Here is a 17,733-nt window from a genome sequence, read left to right as displayed (position 1 = left end):
GCACTAACAACCCACAGTCAAGGCTGGACCAGAGACGGCTGCATTAGCAAAAGTTTGAGGGATGCTACCTTCCCAGCTCAACTATGCTCTGTGCCTGCAGTTAGGGATTTCATGGGAGATCCAAGGCCTCTGAAAATCTGAGACTAGAAAACAATCTTAATGTGAAGATCAGAAGAAATTTTCCAGGACAATTCTCATACCTGACCCGCTATGAGCCCAGGTCTGGCCTCTGGGGTGGGCACAAAATGGCAGTTCTAATGTTCTTATTGTCTATTAAAAAAAAAAACTCTCTCAGCTACTGCTCCAAAGATCCTCTGCTGCTGCTGCTAAGTCGCTTCAGTTGTGTCCGACTCTATGTGACCCCATAGATGGCAGCCCACCAGGCTCCCACGTCCCTGGGATTCTCCAGGCAAGGACACTGGAGTGGGTTGCCATTTCCTTCTCCAACGCATGAAAGTGAAAAGTGAAAGTGAAGTCGCTCAGTCGTGTCCAACTCTTAGCGACTCCATGGACTGCAGCCCACCAGGCTCCTCCATCCATGGGATTTTCCACGCAAGAGTACTGGAGTGGGTTGCCATTGCCTTCTCCGAAAGATCCTCTAGTTATCTTTAATTAATTTTTTTTTTAAAGCTACCAATGAACAAGCACTGTGTTCAATCCTTTGCAAACATCGTGTATAATCCTCATAATTATCCTGCTTGAGGGAGGGGGTGAAGAAAAACAGACAGATTCAGCCCCACAAACATGAAGCAAGTAAATAGCAAAGGCTGAGTTTGAACCCAAGGCGGCAGAGAAAAATGCCACAACCTGATTGCCTCAATTAACTCCTCATCATTCTCTCTCCCCTCACCGTTGGAGACCCACAGGGCACAGGCCTAGAATAACTAGCCTCTTTTCTCTTCACAGAGACAATATAAAATGTACAGAGGAATTCTGTATTCTACAAACCATGACTGCAAAGGCTGCCAGGGTGTCCATTCTGTTTCTCCTCTTGATCTTATGTGATTCAGAACAAACCTTCAGAAGCACCTCTTTCTTAGCCTGGGTACTTTCTCCAGCTGCCCATCCCAGGATGAAGCTCCCTGCCAGAGCTGGGGCTGAAGAACACAGTAACCGCCATCATTAAACCCAGCACTGCTGTTAAAAGGGAAGGGAGAAGTCCAGGAGCTGGTGTATATAGAGAAAGTGAAAGTGAAAGTCACTCATTCCCTGTTTGCAACCCCATGGACTATACAGTCCATGGAATTCTCCAGGCCAGAATACTGAAGTGGGGTAGCCTTTCCCTTCTCCAGGGGATCCTCCCAACCCAGGGATTAAACCCAGGTTTCCCACATTGCAGGAGGATTCTTTACCAGCTGAGCCACCAGAGAGAGGCGGACCCTTTCCCCAGGTGGCAGGGGCAGTCAGGTCCCAGGACAGAGGCCTCAGCTGATGCTGAACCCACTCAGCCCAGCCCGCTGTGCCCAGCACAGACAGCAGAATCAGGACACACTGGGGGAATCTCCAAACCATCCCTGCTCAATCCTTTGACCCTACCACTCTCAGTGACCCTGATCCCCCCAACCCCCGTTCACTCCACAGTCCCACAGCCTAACAATTGCCTCACTTTCCCCACAAGATCACAATCCCTGATGACGGCCTGTGCTCTTGGTGCCCCCAGAGACCCACCCACTCTTTACAGAATCACCATAAGTAGCTTCCCCAGGCAGTGGCCAAGCCATTATTAATGAATATTCAGCTGTGACCAGCAGGCTGCAAAGTGAACAGACATTAGATGGCAGCCTGAGACAGATTTCCCATAATTTAAAAAAAAAAAAAAAAAATTGTTCTTAATCAGGACCATCTCCAAATCCTCAACTCACAGAGTGCCAGCAGGCCAGCAGATCCCAGCAGCTCAGGATACTGCTGGAGAAGGTGCCACTCTAAAAGCAAGTGTGTTGGGGGAGGGGTGTGCTGCGTGTACACACGGCAAACCCCGTGGGAAGACAGGTGGCACAGACTCCCCAGTAACCCAGGGTGTCAGGATCAGCAGGCTCTCTGAAGCCACACCTTCCCTCACTCATTTCCTCCCCAGAAGGCTGGGGTGACATGGAGACTTCTGTGTCCCTGGGCAGCCATCAGAACAGTCCAGCCCTGGAAACCAGAGCCAGGAAGAACCCAGTAAGCCAAGCCACTGAGGCAAGAGGACAGAAAACAACGGAGGGATGTGGGGTACAACAACAGCCTCTCTTACAGAACCTGATACAACTCACAGCCTGTGTGCGTGTGTGTGAAGTTGCTTCAGTCATGTCCGACTCTTTGCGACGCTATGGGCAGTAGCCCTCCAGGCTCCTCTGTCCATGGGGAGTCTCCAGCAAGAATACTGGAGTGGACTGCCATGCCCTTTCCTAGGGGACTGAACTCACGTGTCTTGTCTGCTGCACTGGCAGGCAGGTTCCTTACCACTAGCACCACCTGGGAGACCCACAGTCAGAGCTAACATCCCCCTCCCTGCACTCCTCCCCCGCGTAAGCCCAGCCCCCTCTTCCACCCTCAAGAGTGTCAACTTCCAAGAGGTGCTCATCTTCTCATCATACATCTGCCAACCCTCAGCTTAGGAGGCTGAGTCCTCTATCCTAAACTGACAAAGACAGCAGTGAACCAGGTCTCTAAGGCACAATGCCTCCAGGAAGGCTGAATGTGACAATTCCCTCAAGCCCCAGCCGAGGCAAAATCTCAGGCCTCCAGCCGGCCCCATCCGCCAAGCCCAGCCCATCCGCCGCCCTCCATTTAGACCTGAGCCCTCTCATTCTCAAGCAACAGCACCCAGAGCACACCTGCTGAGACTACCCGCCTTAGAATCCACCTTCTCCCAGCCTGCCGGGAGGGAAACTGAAACCTGAGCAAGGAGCTCCGCCCTCGGCTCTTCCCCACCTGGACCTCCTCCTTTCCCGGCGAGCGGAGGGAACCGGGAGAGGCGGGTCAGGTGACCACCCCGCGCACACTTTTGCCTCCGCCCACAGTCCTACGGAGCCGGGGCCGGAAAACACACCCCAGGGCACTTGTTGAGCCGGGCGGAGGGGTGCACGCACTGAGGTGGGGCAGGGCGGCGCTTCACCCGACGCTTCAGACGGCCGGCTGCAGGTTCGGGTCTCAGACACCTGGGCCTGGAAGCTCCCTGAGGCAGGGGGTGGGGAATGAGGTTGTTTAGAGAAGGCAAAGGAGGAGAGGTACGGGCCAGTTCCAAAGTAGATAAAAAACAAGAGTTGCTCCCTTTGTGCCCTCCGGGGAGAAGGTGGCGGCTGTCCCACAAATGGGGAGAAATGGGAGCCCTTTTGCGGGAGTGCCGGTCACTGGGGGAAGGGCAGCATCCTTCTCAGGAAACAGGCTGCAATACCCTGGGCTTCAACCTTGATGGCCAGCGCCAAAAAGGGCGGGGGGGGTGGGGGGGACCTGCAGCCCACCAATCTCATTTCCAGATTCCCTCCCTCCAGCCTAGACACGTTAATAATTAACTTGCCTACCCGGGAGCTCGCCGGCGTTGCCAGAAAAGATGAGTAATGGCCCTGGAGTCCCGGCCCCGTGCCCGCGGGCTTCTGGGCTCGGGGCTGGGACGGGCCTTGGAACAAAGCCTCCGCATTCCTCCGGGAAGGTGTGTCTGAAACTAGACCTGTCAACGGCGGCGAGAGGCTGACCTCTCGCCTCGCCCTAAGCCGGCTCTCGGAGGCTTGGGGGCTGAGTGGGTGGCCGGGTAGCTTTTGCCCACCTCCCCTCCCCCGCACCCCGAACGACCGGTGCCCCCAACCACAACCGATCTCGGGAAACCGCGCTGTCTGCTGAGAGATAATCCTGTTACCATGAATGCAGGCTGTACTTGAAGACCAATTCTCAAAACAACAAGGCTGCTCCTCGGCGCCCTTCCCGATGAGTAACCCAAAGCCGGTCGCCGGCTCAATGAATTCTCTCCCTGAAACTCCGGCGGCGAGCTGCGGCTCCCACGCGGATGGCCGGCCGGGGACCCACCGGCTCCCGTCACGCCAGCGCCCAGACACAAAGCACCCCTAGAAGCAGCCTGCGCACCCTGCGCCCTGCCCGCCCCCAAACAGCCCGCAGCCCCCCGAAAGTTCCGACGCGCGCGGACACACCTGCAGGCCCCCCGCGGCGGCCCCCGCCAGCCCCCAAGGGCGGCGGGGCACGCGTCCCCGGCCGGGCAGCGCCGCGGCTCCATGAGCCCGGTCCGCGAGCCAGGGACGGTCACTGGTCAGCGGCGCTGAGGGGCAGAGCGCGCTGGGCCCTCAGCGCGCCCGCGGCGCATCTCGCGCCCTCCTCGTCCTCGGCCGACTTTCCCTGAGAGCCCACACCCACTTGACATCAGCGCCGATTAAAGCACGTGGCGCAGCGCCAGACGGCGGACCCCGGAGGTCCAGAGCGCGCCCCAGGGTGCCGCCGCTCGGCCAGGACCGCGCGTCCGAGCGCGGCACATTCCTCTCCTTGCAGAGGATGCTGCAAGCGGGAGTGGGCTGGGAGGCGGAGGAGGGGGAGGGAAACCGGCGGAGGGGGCAGGACCTGCCGCCGACCAGCAGCGCTGCTCTGGCGCCCAGCCAGCCACAGACCTTACAGCCGCTGCTGCAAGTGCCCATCGACTGTGAAGACCGGGTCGCAGGTGACCTGGGTTGCTGTCCTCTCCCCGCCAAGGAGAGTCCTGACCTTGAATTCTCTTCCCCAGAATGACTCAAGGAGGCTCCTCTCTAACCACCTCCACTAAATTACCGGGTTGATTCTGCCAGGCCAGGAATGAATACTTGGTTGGATGTGGTTGCTGACCCCTCCACCCAGGAGGCCGCTATGGCGCACCCAGGGATGCAGACCATACCCTCCGGCTTGTCGCTACACCAGCAGCCTCAACTGGGTCTCCTTTCACTCTCTCTTCTCCCAATGCCCTTGGCCATAAGGAACAGCTCTCCTGGTTCTGCAGGCAATCAGAGACACCACCACCCAGCAGCCCACACACATTTCTAATTCACTAATTAGCATCCATCCAAATAGTCAAACATTCAAGCATTTATTAAGGCTTAGTATATGCCAGGAGCAACAGAAGATAAACAATATTCCTACACTCATAGAGTCCTACACTCATAAAGCAGATAGTCTAGTCCAGGAGAGAGATATTAAAAACAAAGCAAGGTAATTATAACTGTGACAAGGGTATTAAAGGTAAGAGGTGCTATAAGATTGCACACAGGGACCCTAAACTATCTTAGCAGTCAGGAAAGGCTTCCCAGAAGAAGTTACTTTTGAACTGCTGAGGTATGAACACAAGTTATCCAGGGGAGGGAAAGTTCAGGCAAAAACCCTGGTTATTAAAGTGTAGACCTGCTCCCATTGACAGGTGGGGAGAATCAAGCAGAGGTGAACTGCCATGCCCAAAACACCTAGGCCTTTGTCCACGAGGGGCAAGAGACAGCTCACAGGCCCTAGAAGAGAGCCTGGCCCATCGTCCAAAGAGGCCCTATGTCTGCTTTCTCATCTCCCCGGAACTAGGCTGGTCCACGTCATCACTGAGCTCTGACAGGTAGTTGGGAACCAACTCCATCATCAATTTGCTGTATGGCTATGCCTCAAAAGAAATGCCTTCCACTCTCTGGTTTCAGTTTCTTTATCTCAAGTGAAGGCTTAGATTAGAACAGCATTTCTACATTTTTTTTTAAAAGCCAGTACTCCCTTTTGGATAAACATACAAATGTCATTCCTATTCTGTAGCATCTATGATGACATCAAATCATTTTCCAAATTAAAAAATTATCAATGAATGTGCTTTTAAAGCTCTATATGCTCTTTAAGTATTCACCACTTAAAAGATCTCTGCTGTAGATAACTTGGAAGCAGGAGTAAAGAAATGGTCTCCAAGCTCACCCTTTTCCTGTCATCTGTCCCCATTCCTTCAACATGAACCTGGCCACAAGCATTTATCATCTCTAGACTCATGTCTTCTATTCTTTCCAGGATAAATTGGCCAGGCAATGAACAGAAGCCATGGGTCATCCAAAAGGCATGCTGTGAAAGACTCTTTTGAATAATAATTTCCAGTGATGCTGGGAAGTAGACACTTTGAAAGAAACACATAATGTTCCTGGGGACAAATTAGCTATATGATTTAAAACCTGTAAAAGTGTACATATCCTTTGAAACATCAATTCCACATCTAAGAATTTATCAAGACATAATTATGAATGAACACAGATTTGTAAAAGCAAATGATTGGTTAATAAGCTGTGGTATATCTTTGTAATTGAATATATGCAACTTTAAAACTGATATACAGAATATTTACTATTGAATAAAATGAGATGAAGATTACAAGATAAATGATCCCAATTGTGTGTACGTGTGTGTGTGTGTGTGTGTGTGTGTGTGTGTGTAGGTTTGAGGGGGGTGGTGAGCACCTATGGTAGAATGGTACTGTGCTCATTTTTCTTACTGGATGACTCAAACCCACCTCTTACACCAAAATGTGATGGCTCTATCGCATGTCATCCTCACAAGTAAATCTACTAACCATATGAAAGTTAAAGAAACTTAATATTAAAACTGCTGCTGCTGCTAAGTCGCTTCAGTCGTGTCCGATTCTGTGCAACCCCATAGATGGCAGCCCACCAGGCGGCCCCGTCCCTGGGATTCTCCAGGCAAGAACACTGGAGTGGGTTGCCATTTCCTTCTCCAACGCGTGAAAGTGAAGTCGCTCGGTCGTGTCCGACTCTTAGCGACCCCATGGACTGCAGCCCACCAGGCTCCTCCGTCCGTGGGATTTTCCAGGCAAGAGTACTGGAGTGGGGTGCCATTGCCTTCTCCGAATATTAAAACAGAACAGAATAAATCTTACAGGCAGGTAAGAATACATTTCAATTCTCTACTGCCATCCACTTATCATCAGGGATTTGATAGTAATCTTAAAGGTAGAATGGTTTTCCCCCCAGACTTTTCATATAGATTTTTCTGTTGTTTTTTCTTTGAGTCTATTTCAATGGTTTCCCAACTTTAGAGTGCATAAAAATTACTGTCCATGTGGCTTAGGGTAACCTTCACTTCATGAGATTTATTTTCCCCCCTTAAATGCTGAGTTAAGAACCCAAGCATTGTATTAGAGTTCAGAGGAAAAAACGACCAGAAGTATATTTACCAGGACTTCCCTAGTGGTCCAGTGGCTAAGACTTGGCCCTCCCAACGCAGGGAGCCTAGGTTCAACCCCTGGTCAGGGAACTAGATCCTGCATGCCACAAATAAAGATCCTGTGCGCCACAACTAAGACCCAGCACAGCCAAATAAAACACTTAAAAAAAAAAAGAAGACAATTACCAAAATGTTAACAATACTGGAATTAGAGCTTTTATCTCGTTCCTTGGGATTTTCTGTGTTTTCCAAGTGGTCTGACAATAAAGATATATTACTGAGATAATCAGAAAATAAACTACTGCTTAAAAATAAAGGGGTTAAAAATCCTCCAAAAGATAAAAAGAAACTATGCCTTGACTTTAAAAGGGGTGACTCTGACCAGGCCTTTCATATCCCCTCTCTCTGCAAGCTCTGATACTGCCCCAGTTGGTGCCCCAACACCCAAGGACAGACAGTACATCGTCGCTAGGATACCATGCAGGAAAAACTGGCAAGAAAATTATTTTTACATTTACCTCCTGGGCTGTGCTTATAATAATGCTTAAAGCTTAGATTAAAGGGTCCAAAATGAAGCAGCCACGACCATTCGCTAATGGATCTCCTACCCCTAAAAGTCTCTACCAAATATTCTAGGCTCTTAATAAGCTGAGAACATATAAAGCATATACCCTTGGTCCTGAGGACCAAAAACTATTTAGCCTGCTTTTTCCATATCTGATGGTGCCACAGGCCATAAATCAGACCGGGCTGAGCCAGTAACTAGATGAATGATGTGTGCCTCAGTTTCCTTGATGTTAAACAGCCTAATAAAGGCTCTACTTTTCTTTTAAGGGGTGAATATCCCTGGTGGCTCAGATGGTCTGCCTGCAACACAGGAGGAGACCCGGGTTCAATCCCTGGGTCAGGAAGATCCCCTGGAGAAGGGAATGGTTACCCACTCCAGTATTCTTGCCTGGAGAATACCATGGACAGAAGAGCCTGGTGGGCTATAGTCCATGGGGTTGCAAAGAGTCGGACCTGACTGAGCAACTAACACTTTCACTTTTTCTTTATAACAGTACTAGGACAAAGTGATCTAGAACTTTGGGGAGGAGAAGGAGCTGGTTAATTGTTAGTTCTTTGGCACAAGGGTGGTAAACTGCAATTTGCCTCATATTTCAAGCTTTCTGAGAACGCAGAGTGCTCGCAAACCAGATGAGGGAGGTGAGGTGGGAAATACAGCTGTGCTGACTTTGTCCTGTGGCATAACTCAGGAACTCTTAAGTCATGGACAGAAGGCTGCTGCTGCTGCTGCTAAGTCGCCTCAGTCCTGTCCGACTCTGTGCGACCCCATAGACGGCAGCCCACCAGGCTCCCCCGTCCCTGGGATTCTCCAGGCAAGAACACTGGAGTGGGTTGCCATTTCCTTCTCCAATGCAGGAAAGTGAAAAGTGAAAGTGAAGTCGCTCAGTCGTGTCCGACTCTTAGCGACCCCATGGACTGCAGCCCACCAGGCTCTTCCGTCCATGGGACTTTCCAGGCAAGAGTACTGGAGTGGGGTGCCATTGGCAGGTGGGATTAAAAATCCAAGCTGGAGGCACAGGTTTCTCAAAACACAATAGCTAGGAACCATCAGGGCAGCATCTAAAGATGAAGGATGCTTGTATTATTTGGCCACTTTAATTCAATAATCATTAAGTCCCCTACCAGGCACAGTAACCAACTGCATTCTCTGCTCAAAATGAAGCACATGACTTCCCAGCCAGACAGAGCTGCCATTAGGTGACATTTTAAGTCCACCTAGAGTCTAATAAAGCTAATTTTACTGTTATGGCATCTATTACAACATGGGACCTTGTTTAGAGAGGAAACAGAGAAGAGGGAAGCACAGACTGCCAGATCTGGGATTTTGGTTTGTCCAGAATTGTTTCTGGAAAGGAGGTAATAAGAACAAACTTGATTTTTGAAAGTAATTTTAATGGGACCAAATGTATGAGAAGGTCTGCTCTTGTACAACTACCTAGCCCCCTTGAGAACAGACTAGCCTCAACCCTGCCCACCCCCTGCCGATGCACACACAGCCAAGCAACAGCACCGGGACAGAGATGAGGCACTCTGTTCCCCTAAGCAGGAAACACTGAACATACTGACCAAAGCAGCCAGCTTGGGTCTGGGCCTTAGAGCTTGAGAGCCATTAAGAATAGGAAAAAAGCTATTTGCTCCATGGTCAGTGACTAAAAACCATGCAAATAAGTTTTGATAAAAATAAAAAATTAATAAATATGTAGCTCTACAATTTTTTTTTTAATTCAAGAACAAAATCAAATCACAAAACACCTAATTAGCTAGAACATATCTATGACCAGTGATCATCATACATCCATTTTAATCAAAATAACCTCGGCTGACTGTAAAAAAGCACATTCCAGGGGTCCACCCCTAGAGAATCTCATGCCACTCATTCTAGGGTGAGCCCAAGAATCCCATATTAGCAAACAACCCAAGTTGATTTGGCTCTTTGTGGCCTGGAGCCCACACTGAAAAATTTGAAGCTACAAGGCCATGAGGACCTAACACACCCATCTCTCCTAACCTCCTAGCAGGCATCACCCTGCTACTGCTGCTGCTGCTGCTGCTGCTGCTGCTAAGTCGCTTCAGTCGTGTCCGAATCTGTGTGACCCCACAGACAGCAGCCCACGAGGCTCCCCCGTCCCTGGGATTCTCCAGGCAAGAACACTGGAGTGGGTTGCCATTTCCTTCTCCAATGCATGAAAGTGAAAAGTGAAAGTGAAGTTACTGAGTCTTGTCCCACTCTTAGCGACCCCATGGACTGCAGCCCACCAGGCTCCTCCGTCCATGGGATTTTCCAGGCAAGAGTGCTGACTTGAATCAATTAATAATCTAAACTGAATGAATCCAATTGCTACATCTTGTGAAACCTCAACAAAATTGCAACAAATCTAGGGCATGATGAAAAACACCAGGAAAAAAGAAAATACGAACCAGCACATAAGAAGGGCTCTAAAACTGTTATCTTTTAAAAAGGATGAGGATAATGAAAGCTTGATACTTGTCTAGACTCACTTTGCATTCATACACCAGGTACAAACCCCATGAATTCACTAGTTTCATCACAGAAACACTGCATGGACTCAGCCAGATATAAGTTAAATTATCTTGGCTTAACCACTTGCCAGCTTGTTGGCCCCAGATAAGTTTTTTCTTCTCTCAGCCATTCTATTTGCTCAACTGTAAAATGGGTTTTAAAATATCTATCCCCTTAATAATGTAATGAGGAATAAGTAACAGAATTGTGAAAGTATGTGGAACATAGTAAGTACTAAATAATTATGGCAGTTTCCATTACTTGGTCAATAGATAAACATTTATTAGGGCCTCTAATGGCAGAAAGTGAAGAGGAACTAAAGAGCTTCTTGATGAGAGTGAAAGAGGAGAGTGAAAGAGCTGGCTTAAAACTCAACATTCAAAAAACTAAGATCATGCCATCTAGTCCCATCACTTCATAGCAAATAGAAGGGGGAAAAGTGGAAGCAGTGACAGATCTCATTTTATTGGGTTCCAAAATCACTGCAGATGCTGACTGCAGCCATGAAATTAGAGATGTTTGCTCCTTGGAAGGAAAGCCATGACAAACCTAAACAGCATATTAAAAAGCAGAGACATCACCTTGCCAACAAAGGTCTATATAGTCAAAGCTATGGTTTTTCCAGTAGTCATGTACAGATGTGAGACCTGGACCAAAAAGAAGGCTGAGCACCCAATTAATGCTTTCAAACTGTGGTGCTGGAGAAGACTCCTGAATGTCCCTTGGACTGCAAGGAGATCAAACCAGTCAATCCTAAAGAAATTAACCCCAAATATTCATTGGAAGGACTGTTGCTGAAGCTCCAATATGTTGGCCAACTGATGCAAAGAGATGACTCATTGGAAAAGACCCTGATACTGGGAAAGACTGAAGGCAAAAGGAGAAGAGGGTGGCAGAGGATGAGATGGTTAGATAGTGTCACCGACTCAATGGACATGATTTGAGCAAACTCCAGGAGAAAGTGGAGGGCAGAGGAGCCTAGAGAGCTGCAGTTCATGCCAACAACATTTATAATCAGGCACTGTTCGCACAGGAGATACAGTAGTGACAAAAGAGAAAGAGGGACAAAATACAGATAATAAACAAGTAAATAATATTAGAGACTGATGTCTGCTATGAAGAAACAAAGCGGTGACCTGACAGAGTGAAATGGTGGTTCAGGGTATGTATCAGGAAAGGCCTAAGCTGCAACATTTAAACTAAGATCTGGTAGAGAAACACTTTCAGCAAAGTGGGAGCAAAATAAATGCATTCCTGCAAAGGAAGGACAGTGAAGCTAGAGCTCAGTGACCAGTAGGATGGATGGTAAAGGAGGAAACTGGGGAGTCAGATAGTGAAGGTTATGGAGGCCATGTAATACGTGGTAGGAGATTATATTCTCTTCCAAATGCAATAAGAAGACACAGAGGGGTTTAAAAGAAAAGACTGTGATGGAAGACACATGGTCTAAGTTGCCTTTTTAAAGGACTTCTGTAGCTGCTATTTGGAGGATGAGTGGGGGTCTGGGGACAATAAAACCCTAACATTTCTTTAGTGCTTTTAACTATGTGCTCAGAACTGTCCTAAGAACGTTACATGTATTATCTCTTTTAATCCTCATGAAAACTTTTTCTGTGAGAACTATTATTATCCCAGTTTTACAGATTCCAAACCCAAGCACAGAAAGATAAGGTAACTTGCTCATCACATTAAGTGGAGGATCTGGTATGCAAACCCAGATGGTCTGGCTGCAGTGCCTCTCTTATTGAAAAGAGGTAGGGAGAAATAGCAACACTAGCTAAAGAGACTACCACAGGAGAACAGGCAAGAGAGGATGAAGGATGACCAAGAATGTAACAGTGAAAATGCTGAGGGGATGCAGCTGTGCAAAATGTCTTGGTAGCAGAGCCAAGGGCACTCAGTGACGGGATTTATGACAGGGGTGTAGGAAAGAGACAGGCAAAAAAGACTCCCAGGTTTTTGATTTGAGCAACAGAGTGGATGCCAGTGCAGTTTCCTGAGATGGTTAAGCCTGGGGAAGGGGAAAAAAAAAAAAAATCAAAGGAAAGGAGGGCATTAAAATCAACCAAGAACTCAGTTTGAGACTTGTTGGTCTGAGGCATCTATTAGATTTCTGAGTGGACAAGTCCTGAAAGCAGTGAGCTGTGGAAGCCTCCACTTAAAGGGAAGGCCAGGGCTGGAGATGTAATCAGAGGGGTCTCATCATCACATGACTCCTGGCTTTTTGGAAGAGGAGCTGTTCCAGCTACAGACCTCTGGTTGGTTGTAACAAGCCAGGGCACAGCGGCATCTCACACTGCTCTGAGGCTGAAAGCACCCTGCACAAGCTGCCCTCTGTGGTCTGGACAAGTCTGTACCCCAGCCCCACCCCGGACCAGCTTCCTAGGAGCCTACTGGGCCAAATTCTCTCAAGATGACCCCCAGCATGCCTGACCCCCCAAAGGCAACACCAAGGCTGGAGGTCCTAGAGGAGAGGTTGGACTCAGGAGGCGTGAAAGGAAGTTTATCAGGCATGCTGCCGGCTTGTGAGAAAAGGACTTCTGTCCCCCTCTTCCACTTCAATACTCCTTTTTTTTCAGTCCTCTTATCATAGAAGCCCATCCGGGTGCAAGTCTTGGAATTGCTCACAAGTGTGATAATAATGAAAGGGTTTCCAAAATAAGCCTCCCACATTCAGGCTTCCCAAATGGCCAGCTGACCTCCCGGCTACACCATTTCCAGAAAAACAGCAACCTCATTTGATAAAATACTTTCAGTACTGACACTACCTTGGCTCAGAGGAAGTGGGTATGTGCTGGAAGTCAGGTAGAGGTTGGAAGGTAAAAAAAAAAAAAAGGCAATTTTAAAAGTTCAGCTGAAATGTCAGGAACACGAAACTGTCCGTGTTTACACAGAGCTTTCCAAAACTGAAAGCAGCCTCCAAGCAGCTTTTTAAAAAAATGGCTACATCAACATGTAAAATGAAGTGGCTTTTTAGCTTAACAGAAACAGTACCAGGCTGTTCGGATTCTCCTGTCTCCTTGGGCTTAATCTCCTAGAATAATTTATACTCTTGTTGGTGCTGATTGTTTTATTTTTCATTCATATTTTATGTCTTTCCCATAAGCTGCTTTGAATCCACTGTGTAATAAGATAAAGCAATAGATGGACAGACACATAGTTAGGTTTCCCCACTTCTTTGGCGGCTCAGACAGTAAAGAATCCGCCTGCAATGCAGGAGATCCAGGAGACACAGGTTCAATCCCTGGGTTGGGAGGATCCCTGGAGCAGAAATACAACACTCAACTCCAGTATTCTTGCCTGGAATTTCTTGTGGACAGAGGAGCCTAGTGGGCTATAATCCATAGAGTCACAAAGAGTCAGACAAAGACTGAGACAGAGCACAGACATACTTGGATACTAAGCTTTCAGATTTATGTAATCAATAAAGGTTGTTTATCATGGATATTAATTGGAGGTTGGGGGAGCAAATGCCCTAATTATTATGTAAAACACTTAAAAATTTTATCTCTTGTTAAAAAAAGACATGAGTCTGGTAATAACTAGCACTTACATTTTTTACATTTTCTTGTCCCTATTTTCCTAAACAATAATTTATAGGGAAAATGGGTGAAATCTTATGTCCTTTTTATGTATGGATGATTTTGTGGCTCTTACCATTCAAACTAGGAAGAGGATGCTAGTTCAATAACTGTGCTGTTTCATCTTGCAAATAAGACTTGTCAAAGCCACTGAAGGAAATCAGAATAAGACTCAATCTAAACCAAATGACAAACAAGGCTGGAATCAGTCAGTCCTGTTCTGGTATAGAGAGGCACAGGCATGTCGATGCCCGCTGCTATTCTCTTGTGTTCTTATAAATGCAGAAACAAGCTTTAGGACATGAAATAGCCAGGAGCCTGGGAACACAACTTTGGAGACATAAAAATTATTAGGTTTTCTAAATCACTGACAGGAGCCAAAACCCTTACTGAGACTAGTGGGTCAAAGATGGAACCAAAAGCCTCGTCACGTTTACAAGCATCCCCTTAAGTGCCTTCTTCGGGAACATTCTCTAACATAAACCTGACTATAGCAATTATTCAGATCCCCATGTGCAAGCAGCAAATGTTTTTGAGGCGGTTCATCCTCAAAGAAGCAAAGGAAAAGCGGTATTTTTTTTAATCACCGGAAGTCAATGGAACCGGTATGTTGACACTCCAGAGCACACAGTAATGACAGATGCTTACAAGGCTCACCCTGAGGACTTGCAAGCTTGTGGAAGAACAGACAGATCAAATTATGCCTTGTTGCAACTTGAAATGTGTTTTATTGTCCTCTTTCTGAAGACTGATACTCCATGCAGTACCCAGTAGGTGGCAACACTGAGCCATGAGAATCTCCCATTTGCCAGTCTTAAGGAGTGGACAAAGTTTAATATAATAATAAACCCCATTCTAAAAATTAGGTCCCTAGTAAAAAAATGACAACAGATACAAAGTAATTAAAAACACATGCCTGACAAATCTGGAATCAAACGTACCATCACATGTATGTCCTGGCACGTTGTCATTTCCTGCCTCCACTCTCCCAATCACTGGGCAAATCCAATTATTCCCCGAGACAACCAAATTGTGCCTCTCTTCTCTCTTTCTCCCTAGTGACTTTTATGAAAATAATATTCAACTTTAATGCGCCTGCAGTTCAGGAGACAGCGTGACAAGAGCAATAAACACATTCTCTGTGTGCAAAAGCCAGGAGGAATGAGTTCTGAGACTGCCATGGCCAACCCCAGGTGTGGGCTTTTTTTCCCCAACTCAAGAAAGACTGGAATGTAACAGCTGTCAGAGAGCAGCAATGGCCTGTGCCAGAAACACCGTGCTGTGCTGCTCTAATTGCCAAGAGATAAGAACCCATAACTCACACAGGCACTTGTGGCTCAGGCTCAGCACAGCAGGCAGAAAGGAAACAGCATGCACTCAGACCTCCCTGAGTGCCCTCAGACAGACCTACACTCTCTTACCAGCTATGTGACCTTGGGCAAGCCCTCTCCCTCCCCTGAGCCTCAGTTTTCTGGGAGGGCAAGCATCAACACGCACCAAGTGCCTACTACGGGATCGGACTTATAGCAGGAGCACAGTGCCCTAGGGTTGTTGCAATTTCTGAAGGATACGGTGGAGTAAAATGAACTTGGAGACATTCTGAGAGCTACTAGACAAGGTGATCGAGCTTTCTGGACAAGAGATAGCTTGTGCCCTTGAAAGAACCTTGGTTTTCTGTGAGAGTGCTACAAGAATCACATAAAATCCCAGGCTGCTTCTGCCTTACTCATTTGTTCAGACGAGTATTTACTGAGAGCTCAGTGTGCCAGGATTATGCCAAACACTGAAGGCAACATGGCCCTGGCCTCGCGAGACTTAAAATCTAGTGGAGAAGGCAAACTGTCAAAATAAGCTCACGAGTAGATGTAAATGTACTTCTAAGGTAAGTACCACAAAGGAGAGGTCCGTGGCCATCTGTAACGTGGCCACCTGAACTGAGAGAATCAACCCAGTCTGAGGGGCTGCCAGATGATGAGGACTTAATAAGACAAAGAAGAAAGCTAGAGGACACTGTTCACACCCTCAGTGGGCCCGACATATGAAACTCAAAGGAACAAACCAGGTGGCACTCAGCTTCCTCTTAATGACTACGGTGTTTTTCTTCTTTAACAGTAAAATCCTGAAAACCTACTTTGTTCCAGTTTTGTTTTGACTGTCAGGAAGCACCAAGTCAAATGTAAAGCTCAGCAATAATGAAGACCCTTAACGCATGCATATTTATATTCTACCCATCCCCCTTGGTTTGGTTTCTTCTTCTTACTTATATTTTCCCCAGTCTGGATTTCAAATTCCTATTTGTTTTATCAATGTATCGATCATTCATGACGTGCATGCGTACTCAGTCCTGTCCAACCCTTTGTGACTCCATGATCTGTAGCCTGCCAGTCTCCTCTGTCCATGGAATTTTCCAGGCAAGAATAATGGAGTGGGTTGCCATTTCTGACTCCAGGGGATGTTCCCCACCCAGGGATCAAATCCGCATCTCTTGCATTGTCAGGCAGATTCTTTATTTTACCACTAAGCCTCATTGTTCATGAATCCTTGGTGAAAGGTGACAGGACACACATAGAGACATTATGACTCTTTCTAAGGCTGATGGGCTGAGCTGGAAAGAACTAACAGAGCGCCCTTTGTGTCCCCGCCTGGTGTGTTACCCCAGAGGCACAGAAAGACCTGTGGCGGGGTCCACTTTTATACCAGCATCGCATTCCTTGTGGTTTGTGTGATCCAGCACGATGGTGCTTTTTTGCAGAGACACTTTATCATGTTTTATTTCTGTCCTAACATGCAGCTTTCCTTTTGCTTATTTTCCTCTGAAACATTCAATGACCTATATTTTCAGTGAGCCTATATTCTGGATGTTCCTGGATATTCCCCTCCCTTAAAAAAATTTTGTTTTGCAATTTTCTGTTTAATAAAGGCATTTCATTAAGTGTATAACTGGAATTTTCCTTTTATACCTCTGAAAGACATGATACATACACACAGATTCTTTATCAGATCATATGTCACGATTTTTGGATCAGAAAGCAGTCACTCTCGTCCTGTGATGAATTAATGTTCGCACATTGAAGGCTGAAAACAGGATACAGATGAGGAGGGAATGTGGGAAAAGCCATTACCAATTTTCAATTTGCAGTTTATCTGCACTTCATTAAAAAAAAAAACAGGATGTTTTATGAGTAAAAACTCCATTTTTTTTTTTTTAAGAAAACGCTTTCTCTTCCTGGGAAGATGAAATCTTTGTAAATGAATATTAGACATAATTCCAAGAACTGCAAATTGTGGTTCTTCTTTGGTCCTGGCCCTTTCTCATGATGAAAACCTGAACTGTTTTCCCCAAAGAAAAAAGACATAAATACAATTTTGGCCAGTTTTAAGGGATTTGAAAACCTCTGAAAGGCCATTATTCATGAACCTCCTAGGCAGAATCTCCTTAAGAATGGAGCAAATACTTGAGGGTACCTGAGATGGCAGTGTGGCAAGAACATTTGTAAAAATATAAATGCTATAAAACAATAGTTATAAATAATGTAGATAAGAGCTATGAAGGTTAATAAAAAATGAATATAAAATTACATTTTAAAATTCACTTGTTTGATGTTTGTTTTAAGTCAATTTTATATGTCTACTGCAAAAATGCAGAGGTGAAACAGGAATGCCTGAAATTTGGGATGTCCGAAGTTTAAGGAACACTGCATAGAGGATTCACAAACTGTGGATGTAAAACACTGCAGATACATTCTGAAAGTCATTAAACATTTGTCCAAACCCATAGAACATACGGCCCCAAGAGTAAGCCCTAATACAAACTATGGACTTCCGGTCATAATGATGTGTCAGTGCAGCTTCATCAACTGTAAGAACTGTGCCACTCAGGTGGGGAACGTTGATAACCGGGGAGGCTGGGGCATATGT

General features: G+C 46.7%; 1 protein-coding gene across 8 annotated transcripts in view; it reads right to left on the bottom strand.

The window, feature by feature from the left end:
* PLEKHA7 (pleckstrin homology domain containing A7) overlaps positions 1-17,733 on the bottom strand; it is a 228,872-nt gene that overhangs the window by 138,173 nt on the left and 72,966 nt on the right. The window contains exon 1 of one of the 8 annotated variants that reach the window (XM_059875098.1): positions 4,125-17,733. This exon is cut by the window's right edge and continues 23,705 nt beyond it. The exons of 6 other annotated variants lie outside the window; for them this stretch is intronic. In XM_059875098.1, the coding sequence (XP_059731081.1) occupies positions 4,125-4,207 (83 nt within the window). In that variant the 5' untranslated portion in view covers positions 4,208-17,733. Of the gene's footprint in view, positions 1-2,816; positions 3,017-4,124 lie in introns of those variants that run through there. One more of the 8 variants, XM_059875100.1, reaches the window with a different exon arrangement.

The sequence above is a fragment of the Bos taurus genome, chromosome 15, assembly GCF_002263795.3.
Source record: "Bos taurus isolate L1 Dominette 01449 registration number 42190680 breed Hereford chromosome 15, ARS-UCD2.0, whole genome shotgun sequence".
NCBI classification, from domain to species: domain Eukaryota; kingdom Metazoa; phylum Chordata; class Mammalia; order Artiodactyla; family Bovidae; genus Bos; species Bos taurus.
This window is presented reverse-complemented; position numbering and strand designations above follow the sequence as displayed.